The sequence below is a fragment of the Macaca thibetana genome, chromosome 18, assembly GCF_024542745.1.
Source record: "Macaca thibetana thibetana isolate TM-01 chromosome 18, ASM2454274v1, whole genome shotgun sequence".
In the NCBI taxonomy this organism is placed as follows: Eukaryota; Metazoa; Chordata; class Mammalia; order Primates; family Cercopithecidae; genus Macaca; species Macaca thibetana.
In genome coordinates this window covers 922,164-939,855 of record NC_065595.1, presented here as the reverse complement: position 1 = coordinate 939,855, position 17,692 = coordinate 922,164, and the positions used below count along the sequence as shown (strand labels likewise).

General features: G+C 41.1%; 1 protein-coding gene across 2 annotated transcripts in view; it reads left to right on the top strand.

The window, feature by feature from the left end:
* Nucleotides 1–17,692, top strand: part of ATP9B (ATPase phospholipid transporting 9B (putative)) — a 295,408-nt gene that overhangs the window by 201,677 nt on the left and 76,039 nt on the right. For both annotated transcript variants that reach the window (XM_050768237.1, XM_050768236.1), the window contains exon 13: nucleotides 876–1,018. In XM_050768237.1, the coding sequence (XP_050624194.1) occupies nucleotides 876–1,018 (143 nt within the window). The remainder of the gene's footprint in view (nucleotides 1–875; nucleotides 1,019–17,692) is intronic.

Sequence of the window (17,692 nt, the reverse complement as noted above, 5' to 3'; positions counted from 1 at the left end):
GAACATCTTTGAGTTGCTGTATGGGAAGAACTGCACTGCCACCTGCCACATGGGTAGAGTCTACCCCCTAAAGTGATGGGATTTGAACGCATGTTCTGACATGGCCGCTTTGTAGGGTTCCAGGCCTGCAGGGTTCCAGCCTTCTGCGCCACTGCAGTGCCTCCCGGCAAGGTTCTGCAGAATTGCCCCCGATCAGATGACTCGTCATATGTGCTTTAATTGCAGTCTTACTACTCAGACTTAAATTATGAAATTTTAAAAATAACTAAGAAGTCCCGTGCATAGTTAGCAGATACCATTTTATTTGTCGTATCATATCCCATTTGTTTTGTTTTCCAGTTTAGCACCTGAAACCCGGGAAGTATCTCATTGGTCATTGTAAAACAAGTGGATAAACCTTAAGGCCCATTTCCCATGTTGATTTGCAGGAGGACCCCGCCTGCTCCCTTCACTCCGTGTGTGTGCCCTGTCCTGTAAGCCTTTGGTGGTTGTCCTTTGCCGAGTGTATGTGGGCACACTCACAACAGTCTGTTTTTCTGTCCCATCTGGTATTACAAACTGTCTTGAAGGACAGAATAGGAGTTACCTGTTTTTCTGTCACCTACAAATACTATTTTGGGTGTAAACATGTTTATTGGCTTAAATGTCAGTAAATTCATTTATTTTAAAGTCTAAAATCCAATATTATATATTTCCTTATAAAATGAAAGATAATGCATATTTAAAAATACGTGTATATGGAACCATGAGCCTGAATATGTGGCCTGGGTCTGGATCACACTAACCACTGCAGTGGGTTTTATCTGGCAGTTTGGGTGTGAACTGGGACGTGGGTTTGGATCACAGTAACCGCTGCAATGGGTTTTATTTGGCAGTTTGCGTGTGAACTTGGACATGGGCAAAGCGGTGTATGGATGGATGATGATGAAAGACGAGAACATCCCTGGCACAGTCGTTCGGACCAGCACTATCCCAGAGGAACTTGGGCGCCTGGTGTATTTACTGACAGACAAAACAGGTATTGTTCATGGTCTGTGTTCACCTTTGAATGGATGAAATGACATTTAATAAAAAATAGCATAGCATATAGATATATGTTTATGTGTGTGTATATATGCGTATGTGTTGGAACAGATCATTGAATCCATATTTAGAATTTTTCAGCCTCTAGAAAACTGTCACACAGCTTAATCATCTTCTCGTGTACACAGTATCATAAGAATTATCAAAATGTTAAGTTCTTAGAGCTTTAAGTAACATATTTCTGTGTTTTTAATTTTCTACAATCTTACATTTTTTTTAAACTGCCTTATAACACCTCCCTAGTGGCTTATTAAGAGCAAAAATTCCCTGTTTGTTTATTATGGAATGATACTTGTGAGCTATTAGAAGAAAATAGCAGATATGTTAATTTGGTATTTAATACTCACATTCTCCTAAAAAGCTTTACTACAGACTATCCCACTCTAAAGCTCTAGGACCAAAATTCTGTTTGTCCTTATCTAATTTTCTCCTTTTTTTCATCAAAGAACTCTTACCAATCCATAACAGATTAAAGACAAACAATTGGAATCTGGTACTGTAAGGAAAGCCACATCTGAGGGCTAAAATTCCTCCTTGGTTTATTGATTTATAATTTAAATTCCAAGTAATTCTTAGTGAACTAAAAATAAAAGAATACTTATATAGCATAATAAAATATGTTGCAAACGAAATTCAACATAGTTTTAAATTATTAAATAATAGAAAAATCCTCACTGTAGTCAGCAAGAGGACAGAGAAATCTGCAAAAAAGTTGTTATTTAAAATTCATAATGGAAGCTCTAGGCATTGCAGCAAGACAAATAGAAATAAGACTAAAGGAAGAAACAAATATTTGCAGATATAGCAAAAGTGGCAGGTTACAGATTAAAATAACAAAATAGGTCACTGATACATAGTGGAGAATAGACTGAAGAGACTGAAGAATAAACCTCCATTCACAGCGGCTGCATGTATAGAAGACACAGAGTCAGGAACCTGAGGAATGAATGGAAAGGGCTCACAGATGGTCCCCAACTTCACAGTCGCTCAACTTGATGGTGGCGCGATAGCATTCACTCAGAACTGTACTTCCACTATCCGTGCAGCCATTCTTTTTTTCACTTTCAATACGGTGTTCAGGAAATTACATGAGCTATTCAACACTTTATTATAAAACAGGCTTTGTGTTAGCTGATTTTGCCCAACTGTCAGCTAACGTAAGGGTTCTGACACAGTTAAGGTAGATAGGGCTAGGCCATGGTATTGGGAAGGTGAGATGCATTAAATGCATTTTCTACTGAGCATGGGTCTCTTGGATGCAACCCCATCATAAGGTGAGGGGTCTGTGTTTTGAAAGTCATACTGTTGTCTCAAAAGTAGAAACTCAATATTCTTCATGTCAGCTCTCATGATGAATTTGTAAGTGTAGTGTAATTGAAAGTGCAGTTGTTAGATCTGTGTTTGAGTTCCATTAGACTGTGTCTTGTGAGGGGTTGAGGAAGTTGGCCAAGAGAGCAGTGCTTATGAATCCCAGTGACTCAGAGAGCAGTTTGAGGGGCTTTGGTTCAAAAAGGTAGACTGAGAAAGAATGTTAAGATTTTCCCTTCCCAACTTCATGAAGCCTACAGAAAAATGTTTAAAGAATAAATAAATCCATGGTAATACACAGAAAACAAGCAGGAGTAAAAATATTAGAGGATCCAGAAATGGAGTTATTTCTGGAAAACAGTTGGAATCAGTTTGCAGGTGACAGCAGAGCAAAGCAGACCGAAGTTGCCAGTGGCTGCTGAGGGGCCCCCACGTGGGTGGGAGAAATGTCCCACAGAAACGAGGGGTGGACGAGCCCCAGACCTGAGCTGACAGGTGTGTAGGGCAGCACGGGAAGCCATCAGGCTACTGTGAGTGGTGCCTGTGAGAGCAGGTGGCCACCAGCATCTGCCCACGCGCCACCTGAGGTCTGCTTTCGCAGCGTGGGGAGGCTTTCGGGGAGAAGCACTCACTGCTTCATGTGCCCTGCCCCTTACACAGAGTTCACAGGCAGCCCCTTGATTCGGAAACCCGCCCTTTGGAGGAACAGGTTTGTGGAACTGCAGAAGACACCCACCCAGCTTACTGTACAGACAACTCAGTCTTTATTGATGGATAGAATCAGAAATGAAGAATCACAGCATGAAATCAAAGCAGCAAAATATGAACAACCGCACTGTTCCCAAATAAAACAAATTCATCGAAAAAGCAAAAGAAACTTCAAGAAAAACTTTAAGAGAATTTATTCATATATATGAGCTTAATATCCAAATTCAGCAGCACTTCTGTACACCGGCAACAATTAGGACATTTAATACCAAAACACCAGTTAGAAGAACAACAAAAAGTATAAAATCATTAAAAATAAATGTAAACAAAAATGCATGAGACCTAAATGGATGTAAGTTTTTAAAATTTGAAAGCCCTTAAGACCGAAATAGGTAGGCATATTGTCTTCATGAATAGAATATCTTAGCCTAATAAAGATATCATTTCTTCTCACATTGAGAGATCCGACATGTTTGCAAGCCTAGGAGGAATCAGAAACTCCTGTTCACTATTGGTGGGAACTTAGGTAAGCGCATCACTTGGTAAAACACATTTTGGCGTTATCAGTCAAATTGAATATGCACGTGTTCTGCTATCCAGCAGTTTTGCTCCCGCTTCTGTTCCCTAAAGAAATGTTTGCACATCTACACCAGAAGACATATGTAAGAGTATTCATGGCATTATAATGGTTAACAAAAGCCAGCAACTGTCTAGATATAACACAAAAAAGTTTATCAAAGGTAGAATGGACCAATAAATTGTGGAATGTTCTTACAGTTGAACACTAAATAGCAGTGACAATGGAGTATAGATATTGACAGAAATGTGGATGGATTTCAAAATAGAATATTCAAGAGCTAACAAATACAAGAAAAAATTTAATAAGGTTTATTTATATAAAGATAAAAGCCATAAAAGATTAAACCATTTAATAGTTAGAGAAAAATAAAGGATGAAGCTGTAAATAAAAGCAAACATTATAAAAAGCGTGTAGACCAATATGAATCAGAAGGAAGCTGGTATATCTACCTTGATTAATATTAAGCAAAATAAACCTTAAAATGAAAAACATTATTTAAGAAAGAGGGTCACTACATAAAAGGTTCAATTCAAAATGTTTGTGTACTTAATAAAGTAACTTCAATACATAAAACAAGAATTAATACAGGGAGAAATTGATTATTTGCTGTCAACCACAGGAAGAAATGTTTACATCTCTTTTGTTTATTGGTTAGCCAAGCAGGCAGTTCAGAAGATTTGAATAGCATAATTGTCAATTTTAGATCTTATGGACATACACAGAATTATTTAACAACTAGAGAACATATGTGCTTATCAGACATGTATGAGAAAGTTACAAAAATTTGATACATACCAGGCCATGAGTCAAATTTCAGTAAATTTCGAAGAATGGATATTTCTGATCACAATAAAAAGAGGTAAGAGTTAGAAGTTAATAACAAAGAAATAAGTTTTTAAATCTCTCATTTTTAGAAATTGAAGTATATACTTTTAAATAGCATAGATCCAAAAATAATACAGATTAAAAATGCCTAGAACTAAATAATAATATAATCACTTTATATCAAAGCCCATAGAATGTACAAAATCAAGGTTTTATAAGAACTTTCTTTCATTTTTTTAAATAGAAAAACAAGCCTAAAAATTATCTAAATAGCCAACTTAAGAATAGTAAAATAAATTCAAGGAAAATACAAGGAAAGAAGATACCAACAGAAAGCGGTGACTTGATAAAACCATCAAGGATTAATACGGCCTGTCAGTCTTTTGAAAAGACAGCAAAATAAACACACTTTCAAAATTCTGATCTTTAAAAAGTAAGAAAAGATGGGCCGGTGCAGTGACTCACACCTGTAATCCCAGCACTTTGGGAGGCTGAGGTGGGTGGATCACCTGAGGTCAGGAGTTAGAGACCAGCCTGACCAACGTGGAGAAACCCCATCTCTACTAAAGTTAGCGGGGCGTGGTGGCGCATGCCTGTAGTCTCAGCTACTTGGGAGGCTGAGGCAGGAGAATCACTTGAACTTGGGAGGCGGAGATCCCGGTGAGGCGAGATTGCGCCATTGCATGCCAGCCTGGGCAACAAGAGTGAAACTCCATCTCCCAAAAAAAAAAAAAAGTAAGAGAAGGCATGAATACATATTACAAAAGAGAAGAGGGACATAGATACAGATATATCTGATATTTAAAAGAAATTTTAGGAGAATGACAATGTTTTATAATCAGTAAATCTAAAAAGCTGAATAATAGAAAAATTTTCAGAAAAAAATGTAAGCTGTTAAAAATGACTCAGAAGAAACAGTTTTAGCTATCCTAAAACCATTAGAGTAGTTTTTTAAAAAATCTTCTGGGGCCGGGTGGAGTGGCTCACGCCAGTAATCCCAGCACTCTGGGAGGCTGAGGCGGGTGGGTCACCTGAGTTGGGGAGTTTGAGACCAGCCTCACCAACATGGTGAAACTCTGTCTCTACTAATGGGTCTACTGATGGATCTGGCCAAATCAAATGGAAAACTTTCTGGAAAGGATTCACAATTCCAGATGCCATTAAGAACATATGTGATTCGTGGGAGGAGGTCAACATTCATACAGGTTTGGAAGAAATTGATTCCAGCCAACCCTCACGGATGACTGTTTGAAGGTTTCAAGACCTCCGCGGAGGAAAGAGCTGCAGGTGTGGTGGAAATAGCGAGAGAATTAGGAGTGGAGCCTGAAGATGACTGAATTGTGGCAACCTCAGGATGAAACTCCAACAGATGAGGAGTTGCTTCTTATGAATGAGCAAAGAAAGTAGTTTCTTGAAATGGAATCCACTCCTGGAGAAGATGCTGTGAAGGTTGTTAAAGTGACTTTAAAATCCAAGGATATAGAAGATTCCGTAAGCTAAGCTGATAAAGCAGTGGCAGGGTCTGAGAGCATCGACTTCAGTTTCAAATGAAGTTCTGTGAGTACAGTGCTATCCAACAACATTGCATGCTACGCAGAAGTCTTCCGTGAAAGGAAGAGTCCGTTCATGTGGCAAACTTCATTGTTGTCTTATTTGAGGAATTGCCACAGCCAGTCCAAACTTCAGCAACCACCACCCTGATCAGTCAGCAGCTGTCAACATTAAGACAAGACCGTCTACCAGCAAAAAAATTGAAAGTTGCTGAAGACTCAGATGATTGTTAACACGTTTTAAAAATATTTTTAAATTACGGTATGTACATTGTTTTTTAGACATACTACTAATTGCACACGTAATAGACTTAGTATGGTGTAAACATCACTTTTCTATGAACTGGGAAACGCAAAAATTCATGTGGCTCACTTTGTTGTGATATTCACTTGATTACCCGGGTCTGGAACCAAGCCCGTCCGCTGTCTCTGAGTTGTGCTTGTGATTTCCTGTCTAGTTCCTATGTACTTCATATCCTCAAGTGGAAAGAAAGGGCTTTGGAATCAGATCTGGGATTGAGTCTTGGTGCCCCCCAACTGTGTGTGATGTTAGGCAAATCCTTTAACCCTTCTGAGCAAACGAAATGTGTCGTCAGTCACTAAAATGTTGTGCTAGTTTGTTACACAGCTCTAGATAACAGGGGCACCCATACTAACAGATAAATACAAATCACTCTCAAATCCGAAAACAGCTGGTTATGCCCCCCTTGCCTTTGTGTGAGACCTTTAGTGCTCTGGTATTTACTGCTAATCGGGTTTTTTTTTCCAGGAACTTAAATAATTAAGATCTTTCTATTTTGTATTCCGTATTTTAGTCATATAAATACTTCTGCTCTTTTGCTGTGCCCTTAAGTGTGTAAATCGGAAGTCAGACAGGCTTTTGCTGTCACCTTGGGGGCCTCAGTCACAGCAGAGGTTCTGTAACTGTGGATGGTTGTTTGATATTATAAGGCGTTCTGGTTCTCAGTATCAGAGGAAGCATGTTGAGGCATAAGGCAGTTTGCAGATATCTTCCAAGTGCCTTGAGTTTCAGCTGAAGTGATGGAGAGTGAACTGTTGTCTCAGGAGCCTTATGTTACTAGCATAATTGGAAGGTGGTCCTTCGCATGATTGTAAATGGGGTCTGTGCTTCATCAATAAGCTTTTGGATAAGAAGCGTCCATCACAGTGGTTCTCTCATTTGCCAGGGCAGAATAGAAAATGAAGTATCCCAATAATTGCATTATAGTTTCCTTCTTGTGGACAAGAAAGCAATGTGGTATAATTAGGTTTGATTGGAGTGCACATTTCCGGTAAGATCTGAAATTAATGATGTTGCTATAGTGACACATCTGCGGCCACCAGTGCGTGAAACATAAAGCAGTTCATTCGACAGGCGTAGACATCTGTGAGCTGCAAGGATGCAGAGCATATTGACACTGACCAGAAATACTCGACGCCGGCTGATGAATGAACAAATGATGCTGAAACAGGAGGACAGATAATTTGTACTTAATCTGCTGGGAGAACTTTCATCTTCTCACTGGTTGCATTTGACAATGCCATTGTTTAAATAACAATGCTGCAGAGAACTCATAAATTTTAAAACTTAACTCAGGGTGCAGCCTATTAAAGCAATACATTAATTCCTTTGTTAGGGAGGTTTTATCTTCATGTAGAACAAAGCCGTTACTAAAAACACCCACTAAAACAACAGGTTTTTTAGGACTCACATTTTAATTATAGCATCCATTACCCAAAATGCCATGTTGTTCACAATTGAATCACATGAGTTTCACAAGACAGCATCATCATGACGGGGAAAGCTGTTTTCCCGGTTTGTAAGGGCGGGCAAGCACGACGTGTGTGCTGGCGAGTGCATACAAGGCACGCAGATCTCACAGGTAAGACTTGGAAATGGTTTTTAAACCAAAGGGCAACTATAGTCTGTTATGCATGATGCTAATAACCGGGTATTCAGTTACAACAAACATGAGTAGCCATACTGGTACAGTTGTTACTAATGTGTGTCCTTGGATATGAGTGCTGTAATTAACATTTTGGGGGTGTTTGGGCCAGTTGAGATGTTAACACATGCAGATACTTAACTGATGCGTACAGTACTGAGAATCATAATGTTTAGAGAAAGCCTGATTCGCAGAGATTGTATTTGACTTTAAATATAATATTGACTTCACTTTAAACAGTGTCATTGACTTCAAATACATTTGGCTTCACTTTAAAAAGTGTCAAATAATTTCAAAAGTCAAAGCATACTTTAAAGATTGGTAAATTAGTCTTATCACTTAAGTTTTGTTTCTATTTCTTGTAAGGTCTAAGTAAGTTTGTGTTTTGATACATCGTTGATTATGTGTGTGTATGACTTTAACTAGAATCTTCACAAGAAAGTTTCTTGCTCTAGGTGCGTGGCATATCCCAGTGTTACCTTTGTTTATCTATGAAAATCACTGGCTCCCTCTTGTATGATGGTGTGGTAGAGTTTAGGGGTGAGGCCAATTCACAGTTCAGGAGTGTCTGGTCTGAAACCTCTGCAGCTGTTCTCAGACACTGTCTCCTCCGCTCAGTCATGGATCACATCTGTTGCCACTCTGTGAATGATGCCTGCAGGACTTTTCCCCTAGAAATTAATTTCCTCTTTGCCTGCTCTGCTCATTATAGTCCCCAAAAAACTCTTTTTCATTAAAGAGCTGCAGCTTTTTTTTTTTTTTTTTAAGAAATCAGAAACCTTTTGTCAAAAGACATTTTCTGTCTATATAGCTGCATACCATAACGGAGTCTGCCGTGATTCTCTTCGAGGTGACGGGACTCGTGCTCTCTGGCTGCATTCGTTCCTCCCTTTTTCAGAGCTTCCAGTTTCGGGCATATTAATTTCTGTCATATTAAAATGACAAAAGTTGTAGAAATCATCAGTGTTTGAAATCATGGAGAGCATTTGAGGTAAGATTTGAGAAATAATTTGTATTACAGACTCTGCGTTATCTACTACTGCACAAGAGGGGAAGGAAAGTTCGAAATTAGCAAGTCATGAAATAAAAAAATCATCAAGATTTAAAAAATGTTTTTGGCTTCATCTTCATACGTGAAGAAAGTACATGTGCCACCCACCTGAAGGAATGTCTGCATAAGTATTGCAGGTTCTTTAACCCAACAAGGTGTGATTACATTTATTCACATGGACAGAATAACAAACCCAAAAACTTTATCGTTCATTTGGTGAGAGATGTTAGTCATTTATTTGAATATATCAGTTTTAAGCTACTGATAACATGATTGATTAGCAACAGGAACATTTTAGAAGATGCAGAGCTAGTAATACCATGTGTGTGTTTGATTTAAATGATCACCTGTCAGGATACATCATTCTCGTATTCAACTCTCACCATAATCTAACTTTAAAACATTCTCATCACCCCAGAAAGCAACCTTGGCACTCCCCATCCTTCCCCTTCCACCTCCCGTGGCCCGAGGCAGCCCCTGGTTACTTTCTGTCTCCGAGGACTTGCCTGTCCTGGGCGTTCCACGTAAATGAGTCAGACGTATGCAGTCCCTGCCGGCCTCCTTCACCGGCATTTACTCTTACAGGCTCATTCATATTGTAGCGTGTATCAGTGCCTCATTCTGTTTATTGCCAAATAATATCCCATCGTGTGGATACACCACACTTTTTTTACCCATTCATAAGGTGATAGACATGGGTTGTTTCTACTTTTTGCCTATTACAACTAATGCTGCTGCGAGCTTTCAAGGCTCTAGCCATTACAGTCAGGCAAGAGCAGGAAGGCGGCATCCACATTGTAAAGGAGAGCAGAACTCTGTGTGTGTGTGACGTGGTCATGTCTGTAGGAAATTCAGGAGTCAGCCAGCCCTCTATTAATAAAGGGGGTTTGGTAAGATCATTAAGACATGAGAGCGAGAAGGCGGCATCCACATTGTAAAGGAGAGCAGAACTCTGTGTGTGTGTGACGTGGTCATGTCCGTAGGAAGTCCTTAGGAGTCAGCCAGCCCCTCTATTAATAAAGGGGTTCGGTAAGATCATAAGACATAAGATCAACACACAAGAATGAAAGTGTATTTCTGTATGCTAACAATGAACTATCCAGAGATAGAATTAAGAAAACAATTGTATTTACAGTGCATCAAAAAATATTTCATTGTGTTCAGATGGCAACAATTCTAGTCTCTTTGATCTATAGGTTCTATGTAATACCTATTAAAATCCCAGCTACCTTTGCATAAATTGGCAAGCTGATTCTGAAATTCATATGGAGATACTAGGGATTCAGCGTGGCTACAGCAATCTTGAAAAGCAAAGTTAGAGGACTTGCAACTCCTGATTGCTTCTTAAAAAAAAAAAAAAAAAAAAAAAAGACTTATGCTTCCAAGGAATGTGGGCTGTGCAGTGGGGGGTGGGCGAAAGATGTGAGGTTGGGGGTTTGTTTTGTTTTGTTTTTGAAACAGAGTCTTGCTCTGTCACCCAGGCTGGAGTGCAGTGGCACAGTTGTGGGTCACTGAAGCCTTGACCTCCTGGGCTTAACTGATCCTCGTGCCTCAGCACCCAAAGTTCTGGGATTACAAGCATGAACCATTGCACCTGGCAGCAGATCCTGGTTTCAAACCCTAATACAAAGCTACAGTAATCAGGACAATGTGGTATGTGGTACGGGCATAAGGATAGACACATAGATTGATGGACTAGAAGTGAGAGGCCATAAATAAATCCAGACATTTATGGTAATTGGGTTTTCAACAAGGATGTCAAAATAATTATATGGAGAAAGAATAGTCTTTTCAACAGATGGTGCTGGGCAACTAGATATCCCATGCAAAAAATGAAGTTGGATAATGATCCCGCTTGTACCCAAAAGCTAACTCAAAATGGATCATAGACTTAAATACAAGCACTAAAATTATAGTATTTTTAATTACTCAGCTTTGAGAAAGTATTCTAAATTTGTTGTACAGTTTGAATGTTTGCCCCCTCCAAAACTCCTACTGAGATGTCATTCCCAGTGTGACACTGTAAAGAGGTGGGGCCTGTAAGAGGCAAGTGGGTCGTGAGGGATCTTGAGGGATCTGCTCTCATGAATGAGCGAATCTACCCATGGATTAATGGGTGAATGGATCAATGGGTTTTCATGGAGTGTTAGTTGTCACAAGAGTGGGTCTGTTATAAAAGCCAGTTTGGCCCTCATGAGCCTGCTCCCATCATGGGGTGGCCTGCAGAGCCTCGGGACTCCACAGAGAGTCCCCGTCAGCAGAAAGGCCCTGACCAGATGCAGCACCTCAGCCTTGGACTTTCCAGCCTCCAGAACTGTAAGAAATAAATTCCTTTTTAAAATTAATTACCCAGTCTCAGGTATTTGGTTATAGCAACAGAAAACGGACTAAGACAATTCTCCATTTCATTCTCCCTGGCTCCAGTTAAGTAACTGAATAGACTTTAGGGTATCTACTGAGATACAAAGCTTTATAAACATAAAAGGAGAAATAGTTCAAACCTAAGTTTCAGTTATCTTTTAAATTATTTTCAACCATTAGATGCATAAATGCACAGATATTATATTCAGTATTTTAGCATCACCTTGTATGTTTCTGTGACAGCTATCTGGTCTCCAGTACTTCAAGGCGTCTTTGCGTACATGTAGAATTCCTCTCAGTTTTCCCCAAGCAGCCGTAAGAAGCAAAGTATAATAGCATAGCTGAAGTTGGGAATCTCAGCACTTGAAATACTACCACCGAGCTGAAAAAGGATATCTAACTAAAGCACTGGATTAAAATAGTGGTTTAAAATCCCAGATTTACTGACTAGAAAGAGTCTGTGAATGGAATGATTACAAATGATTTAACTTTGTTTTTGGAAAACATCTGTTGTCCATGTGGATTTATTGCATTTAGAAATGCCAGGGTTTTCTTCTCCAGAAAAAGATGCCCCAAAGTCAATGATAAGTGCCTCAACTATATGCTGCTTTCAACCCATGATGAATTGATGGGCTAGGAATCGATTGTGGGTGGCTGTTTACATCAGAGGAGGCAGTGACCAGACACCCTGCTTCCTGATGGAAGGACACTCCCCGCACTGGAGCGGTGTCCACAGAACCTCACCTCACCAGCTTTGCCCAGCCGTGGCTCACAGGAAACACAGGGCCCACAGGCACAGGAGAAATGGCCAATGGCCAAGTGCAGATTGTGGGAACTGAAACCATCAGTCCAGGTTCTTTGACAAATCAATTTCAAGGAAGAAAGAGATGGAGGAGAAAGCTGTAGAGTAAAAGAGGCTCAAGAGACCTTTCTTGGATCCATACTTCTGACAAGCAGTATAAAAACTATGACACACGAGACACCTGGAAATTAGAACCATGACTTCTGTTTGACATGGACGAGTTGTTTTGGCTTTCTGTTGTGATAATATTTCGGTTCTGTTTAAAGTGTCTTTCACAAATGATACTGACATGCCCATGGTTGAAATGATATGGCTCAGATTAGTTTCAGCAGCACCAAGAGAAGGAGTGAGGTGGGGGCTCAGATGAAAGAGCCGCCCCAGGTCCATGTATCCAAAAAGGAGCGATGGCCACGGGGCTTTCAGGAGACTGTCTGTCTTCTTGAGGTAATTTAACATTTCCTTTTGAAAATATAGAAGGGGTGAAAAAGCATACATTCCTGGATTTAAGTTCCTTGCATTTCATATCTCTCAAATTTATATACAGAAATGACATTTTCTGTTGGTTTTGGTTTTATTCCAGCTATAGGCATGTGTGTGCATCCATGTGTGCAAGCACACACACACACAGAGACAGACACACAGCAAGGTTGATGCCCCACCTACCGTGAGGGATTTCTAGTGCGTATTCCACATGTTGAAATGGTATTATTACCAGAAAAGTGGAAATTTTGACCATTAGACACCCAAAATCAACATTTCACTGTTCAAATCAACTGCCCTACTAAAGCATCGGAAATACATTGGTCTAGCAAAGTGAAATTGGCATATAATTATGTTTATAACCATCTCACTCATTGATTTCCTCTAAGAAAACTGTGTTATTTAAAACCTATTATAAAGTTTCATATCCGGAAAACTTTAATCTTTTACTGTCTACAGTTTTTCTCATTGCTTTTTGGCCCACTGTGTAAGTGAAAGGGGGTATTATGTCACGTCTGAGGGCAGAATGTACGTGACGTTTAAAGAATAATTTTCACACACGGCAAATTCCACGTATGCCAAGCCTCTGCTCCCATTTTCTTTTTAAATTTTTATGTGTGTCGTTAGAACAGCTTTCTTCACAATGCAGTGATGTTGCCTGTTGTTTCTGACAGCAGATGCATTATACTCAGGCATCACATGGTCTGAATGTTCATCTCTCTCTAAAATCCCTGTGTTGAAACCAAGTCCCAGGTGATGGCATGGTACTAATTAAGAGAGGTGACTGGGCCATGGGGAGAACCCCCATGAATGGGATTGGTTCCCTTATAAGCAAGGTCCTAGGGAGGCAGATTCCCTCTCCCACTCCTGAGGATGCTGCAAGAAGGCTCCACCATGATGAGGGCCCTCATCAGACACCAAATCTCCTGGTGCCTCATCTTGCATTTCCCAGCTGCCAGAGCTATGAGAAGTAAACATTTGTTGTTTATAAACCACTGGATTTATGGGGTTTTTTTGTTTGTTTTTGTTTTTGTTTTTTTTTAAAGACAGGTTCTCGGTCTTGCTTTGTGACTCAGGCTGGAGTGCAGTGTCGTGATCACAGTTCACTGCAGCCTCAAACTCCTGAGCTCAGTCGATCTTCCTGCCTCAACCTCACTAGTAGCTGAGACTACAGGTGTGTGCTGCCATGCCCAGCTAATTTTTGTATTCTTGATAGAGATCGAGTCTCACTGTGTTGCTCAGGCTGGTCTTGAACTCCTGGGCTCAAGCCATCCTCCTATCTTGACCTCCCAAAGTGCTGGAATGACAGGTATGAGCCATCATGTTATAGCAGCCCAGAAGGAGTGAGACAGGTATTAATAACTTAATAGCACATAGTTTCAAAAATCAGTTACCATAAATTGTATGTTTTTTTCCTAAAGATCTTACGTGGCTTTAAATTTATCTGCATGTTCCCAAACGTGTGGTGAGCATCCTACACTAGCTGCACTTTGCAACATCAATAACAAGGTAAAAAACAGATTTTTCAAATAAATCCCAATTATTTTTAAGGACAGGAAAGAACTAAATACAGAAGGTATCTTCCGGATTTTTGTATAATATTTCCAACTTTGGATTCCACACAGAAAATATTTTCATCCAGGGCAGAAACAGTAGTGCAGGTGTTTGATTTCTGTTTACAGCAGTCTTCTATATACCTTCCAGTATCCTGGTTTTGAAAATTAGGCTCATTATCGTAATTCTTTTTTAAAAATTTAAATCAGCAACTCTTTTGGCTGCTATTTAGGAGTCAGGTTCTGGGGATAGAGTTGGGATAATACAGACACTGCCTTCCTGGAGATTCCACTGCAGTGGGGGAGATGCATGCTCAGCAGCTAGAGACCGAGAGAGAAGACAGGGATAACCCACGGAGAAGACAGACGACCCAGAGAGGAGACAGAGACGACCCAGACCCCACAGGGACCAGCCAGATGCGGCCCACCGTTCTCATTGCACGTTATGAGGCACTCAGTAAAATTAAATACACATTTTATATGTTACGGGTTTTTTTGGTAATACATCTACTTTTTAGTGAGACAAGTGGGTTGTGGAATTTCATGATGATCTATGTGGGTGTCCATTAGGACCGTAGCTTGTCCTGTAGCTTAGTTATACTATATTTAGATGTAGGAGTTTGTACTTTCCAGGTCAAAAATTCTCTTCTTAATAGAGAAATTTGTTGCACTTTAAAATACCTTATATTATGTTTAGTTTAAGGAGATAAAATAGCTACTCAGGGACTCAGGATTTCATGTTTCGCCTTGATAAGACTCTACATTGTCGTGCAGTAATTGTATCTAATGCTAGCCTGATCGGTAATTAGGAAGGAAACACCACAGTGACCTTAACGGAACAGGCCTGGGTATAAAGAGCAGGAAAGGATGCAGAAAAGCATCTGACAGATGTAGCCCTCGTACATGATTTAGGAGGAAGACTCAGAAAACAAGGACTAGAGGGGAACATCCTCAGCTTGCTGAAGAGAATCTTAAAGACCCGAGGCTGAGGCGTCACTCCGTGTGATGGAGACGCGTGCTTTCCCCAGGTCAGGAAGGAAGCACGGGTGCTTGCCCAGCACTCCAGCACTCTCCATAGTGCCGTACGGTAAGAAAGGGGAATACAAGGCATGGATATCAGAAAGGAAGAAATCAAGTTAAAAATAAAGAAGGCCAGGCGCGGTGGCTCAAGCCTGTAATCCCAGCACTTTGGAAGGCCGAGACGGGTGGATCACGAGGTCAGGAGATTGAGACCATCCTGGCTAACACGGTGAAACCCCGTCTCTACTAAAAATACAAAAAACTAGCCAGGCGCGGTGGCGGGCGCCTGTAGTCCCAGCTACTCAGGAGGCTGAGGCAGGAGAATGGCGGGAACCCAGGAGGTGGAGCTTGCAGTGAGCTGAGATCGTGCCACTGCACTCCAGCCTGGGCGACAGAGTGAGACTCTGTCTCAAAAATAAAATAAAATAAATTAAAAAATAAAAAAAATAAAGAAAGGAAACTGTCCCTCTCTGCAGATGGCATAATTATCTACCTAGAAAATCCAAGGAATGTGCAAAAAGTTCTGTGAAGCAGTGAGTTCGGCAAGGTCAGGGGTAGACTGACCACATGCAGAAACCAATTGTGTATCCACACTTGCAGTGCATATGTGCCAGCTGAAATGAAAAGTAGTGTCGTTTATAATTCCTTGACAAAAGAGCAGTAGTTTGCTGTGAATCTAATATATAATGTGTGGGACTTGTGGGCTGAAAACTACGTAACACTCATGAAAGGAACCAAAACAGACCGAAATAAACAGAGAGAGTGAGTTTGCTCATGGACCTAAAGTCTCCACACACTAAAAATGTCACTTCTCTTTTCGATATTCAGGTTTAATTCAGTTTCTATCAAGATTTGTTTTGTAGGTAAGATTATTTCTGAATTTGTTTTTAAGGCAAAGGAGCAGGATAGCTAAAGTGATTTTGACAAAGAAGAAAGTTGGAGGACTCATTACCAGATTTCAAGACTTAAATAAGCTGCAGTCCTCAAGACTGTGTGGTATTGGGGGATATTTCAATGGACACAGAACCTAGAAAATGGCATTGCACCAAAGAGGATATGGGAACAGAACATCAGTATGAGGAAAGACGTTCCTCCTTCACAAGAGGCAGAGTGGCTGTCCCATAGCCACTTCAGACTCACTACCTGTGTCTTCTACCCTTCTCCCAAAGCTGTCTACTTTCTTAATTCCTGTTTCTTGTTGAGGGCCGGCCTCGCTGAGCAAGGCAGTCAGCCTGAGCCGCTCTTCGAGGTCTCGGATCCAGAGCTCCACATTCGGTTCCCAAGCCCAGTCAATGCTCTTTTCTAGACTTCTGAAGATTTCATGCATTTGCCTCTTCCTTTCTATCTTGATGCCTGCTGCCACATCATCCTTCACTTAGGCTTTGATACCAGCTCTCTGCCCTACATTTGACCCCCGCCACTCTGTCCTTAGAATAATGCCTCAGTTAACTCTGTTACCTGGATGGGGTCCATCCAGAATGAAGCCAGGACTCCTGAGCCTGGCTCTGTATGCCCTCTTGGTGGACGGGAGACTCTGCTTTACGGTGCTCCCCTAATGGGACCTAGAGAGCTCCTCGCCCACTCCTCCCTCTCCAGCCCCTTCTCCTGAGTGTGTCTTTTCCATTCACAGGCATTTGTCTTTGCTCCCAGACCCATGTGCGAGCCAAGAACATACAGCTCCCTCTTCCTGGAGCGCTTCTCCTGTGGAAACCGCTAGTAAATTCATATCCTTCAAGTCACAGGTCAGATGCCACCACTCCTGGGAGCAGTCCCTGCCCCCCTCTGTGGTCTCCTGTGAGTGCACCTCGCAGACCCTGCATTAGTGCCTCTCAGTAGCGTGATCTCTTGCAGTCTCTCTCCCCATTATGCTGTGGGGTTCTTTAGGAAAGGCGCCCTCACCCTCTTTGTGTTTGGGGCACTTTGTGCATTGTCTTATCATTTTTTGCAGTATCCATGCAACATATGAGGTGTATTCCATATTTTACAGGTGAATAAACTGAGGCTTGGAGAGCTTAAATCAACTCTTAGGAAGTTCTGAGGCCTGCAGGTTACAGCAGGATTTGGACCCAGGGTTATCTACTCCCAAGCTCAATGGGTAGTGATGCCTTTTCATGAGAATACACAAATTCTCAGTTAAGTTGGTATTTATGGGAATGTGGGAATCACTGTCTGGAGCACTGTAGCTCCTGCTGCACACGGGCAGCTCTCCGGAGCCCTGTGCTGGGCCACGAGGAGCAGCTGTAGGCCGGGCTGTGCAGAGCCTTGTCTCCGTCTTAGGAGTGGATGCGTAGATTTGTAAGCAGTGGCAAGGCACGGGTGGTCACTAAAAGCAATGCACTAGAATGAGGAGGTGTTTGTCTTCGGAAATAGCATTGCTGGGAAGATAGGTTAAAGAATGTTGGAGCTGAGCTCAGGAAGCCACGGA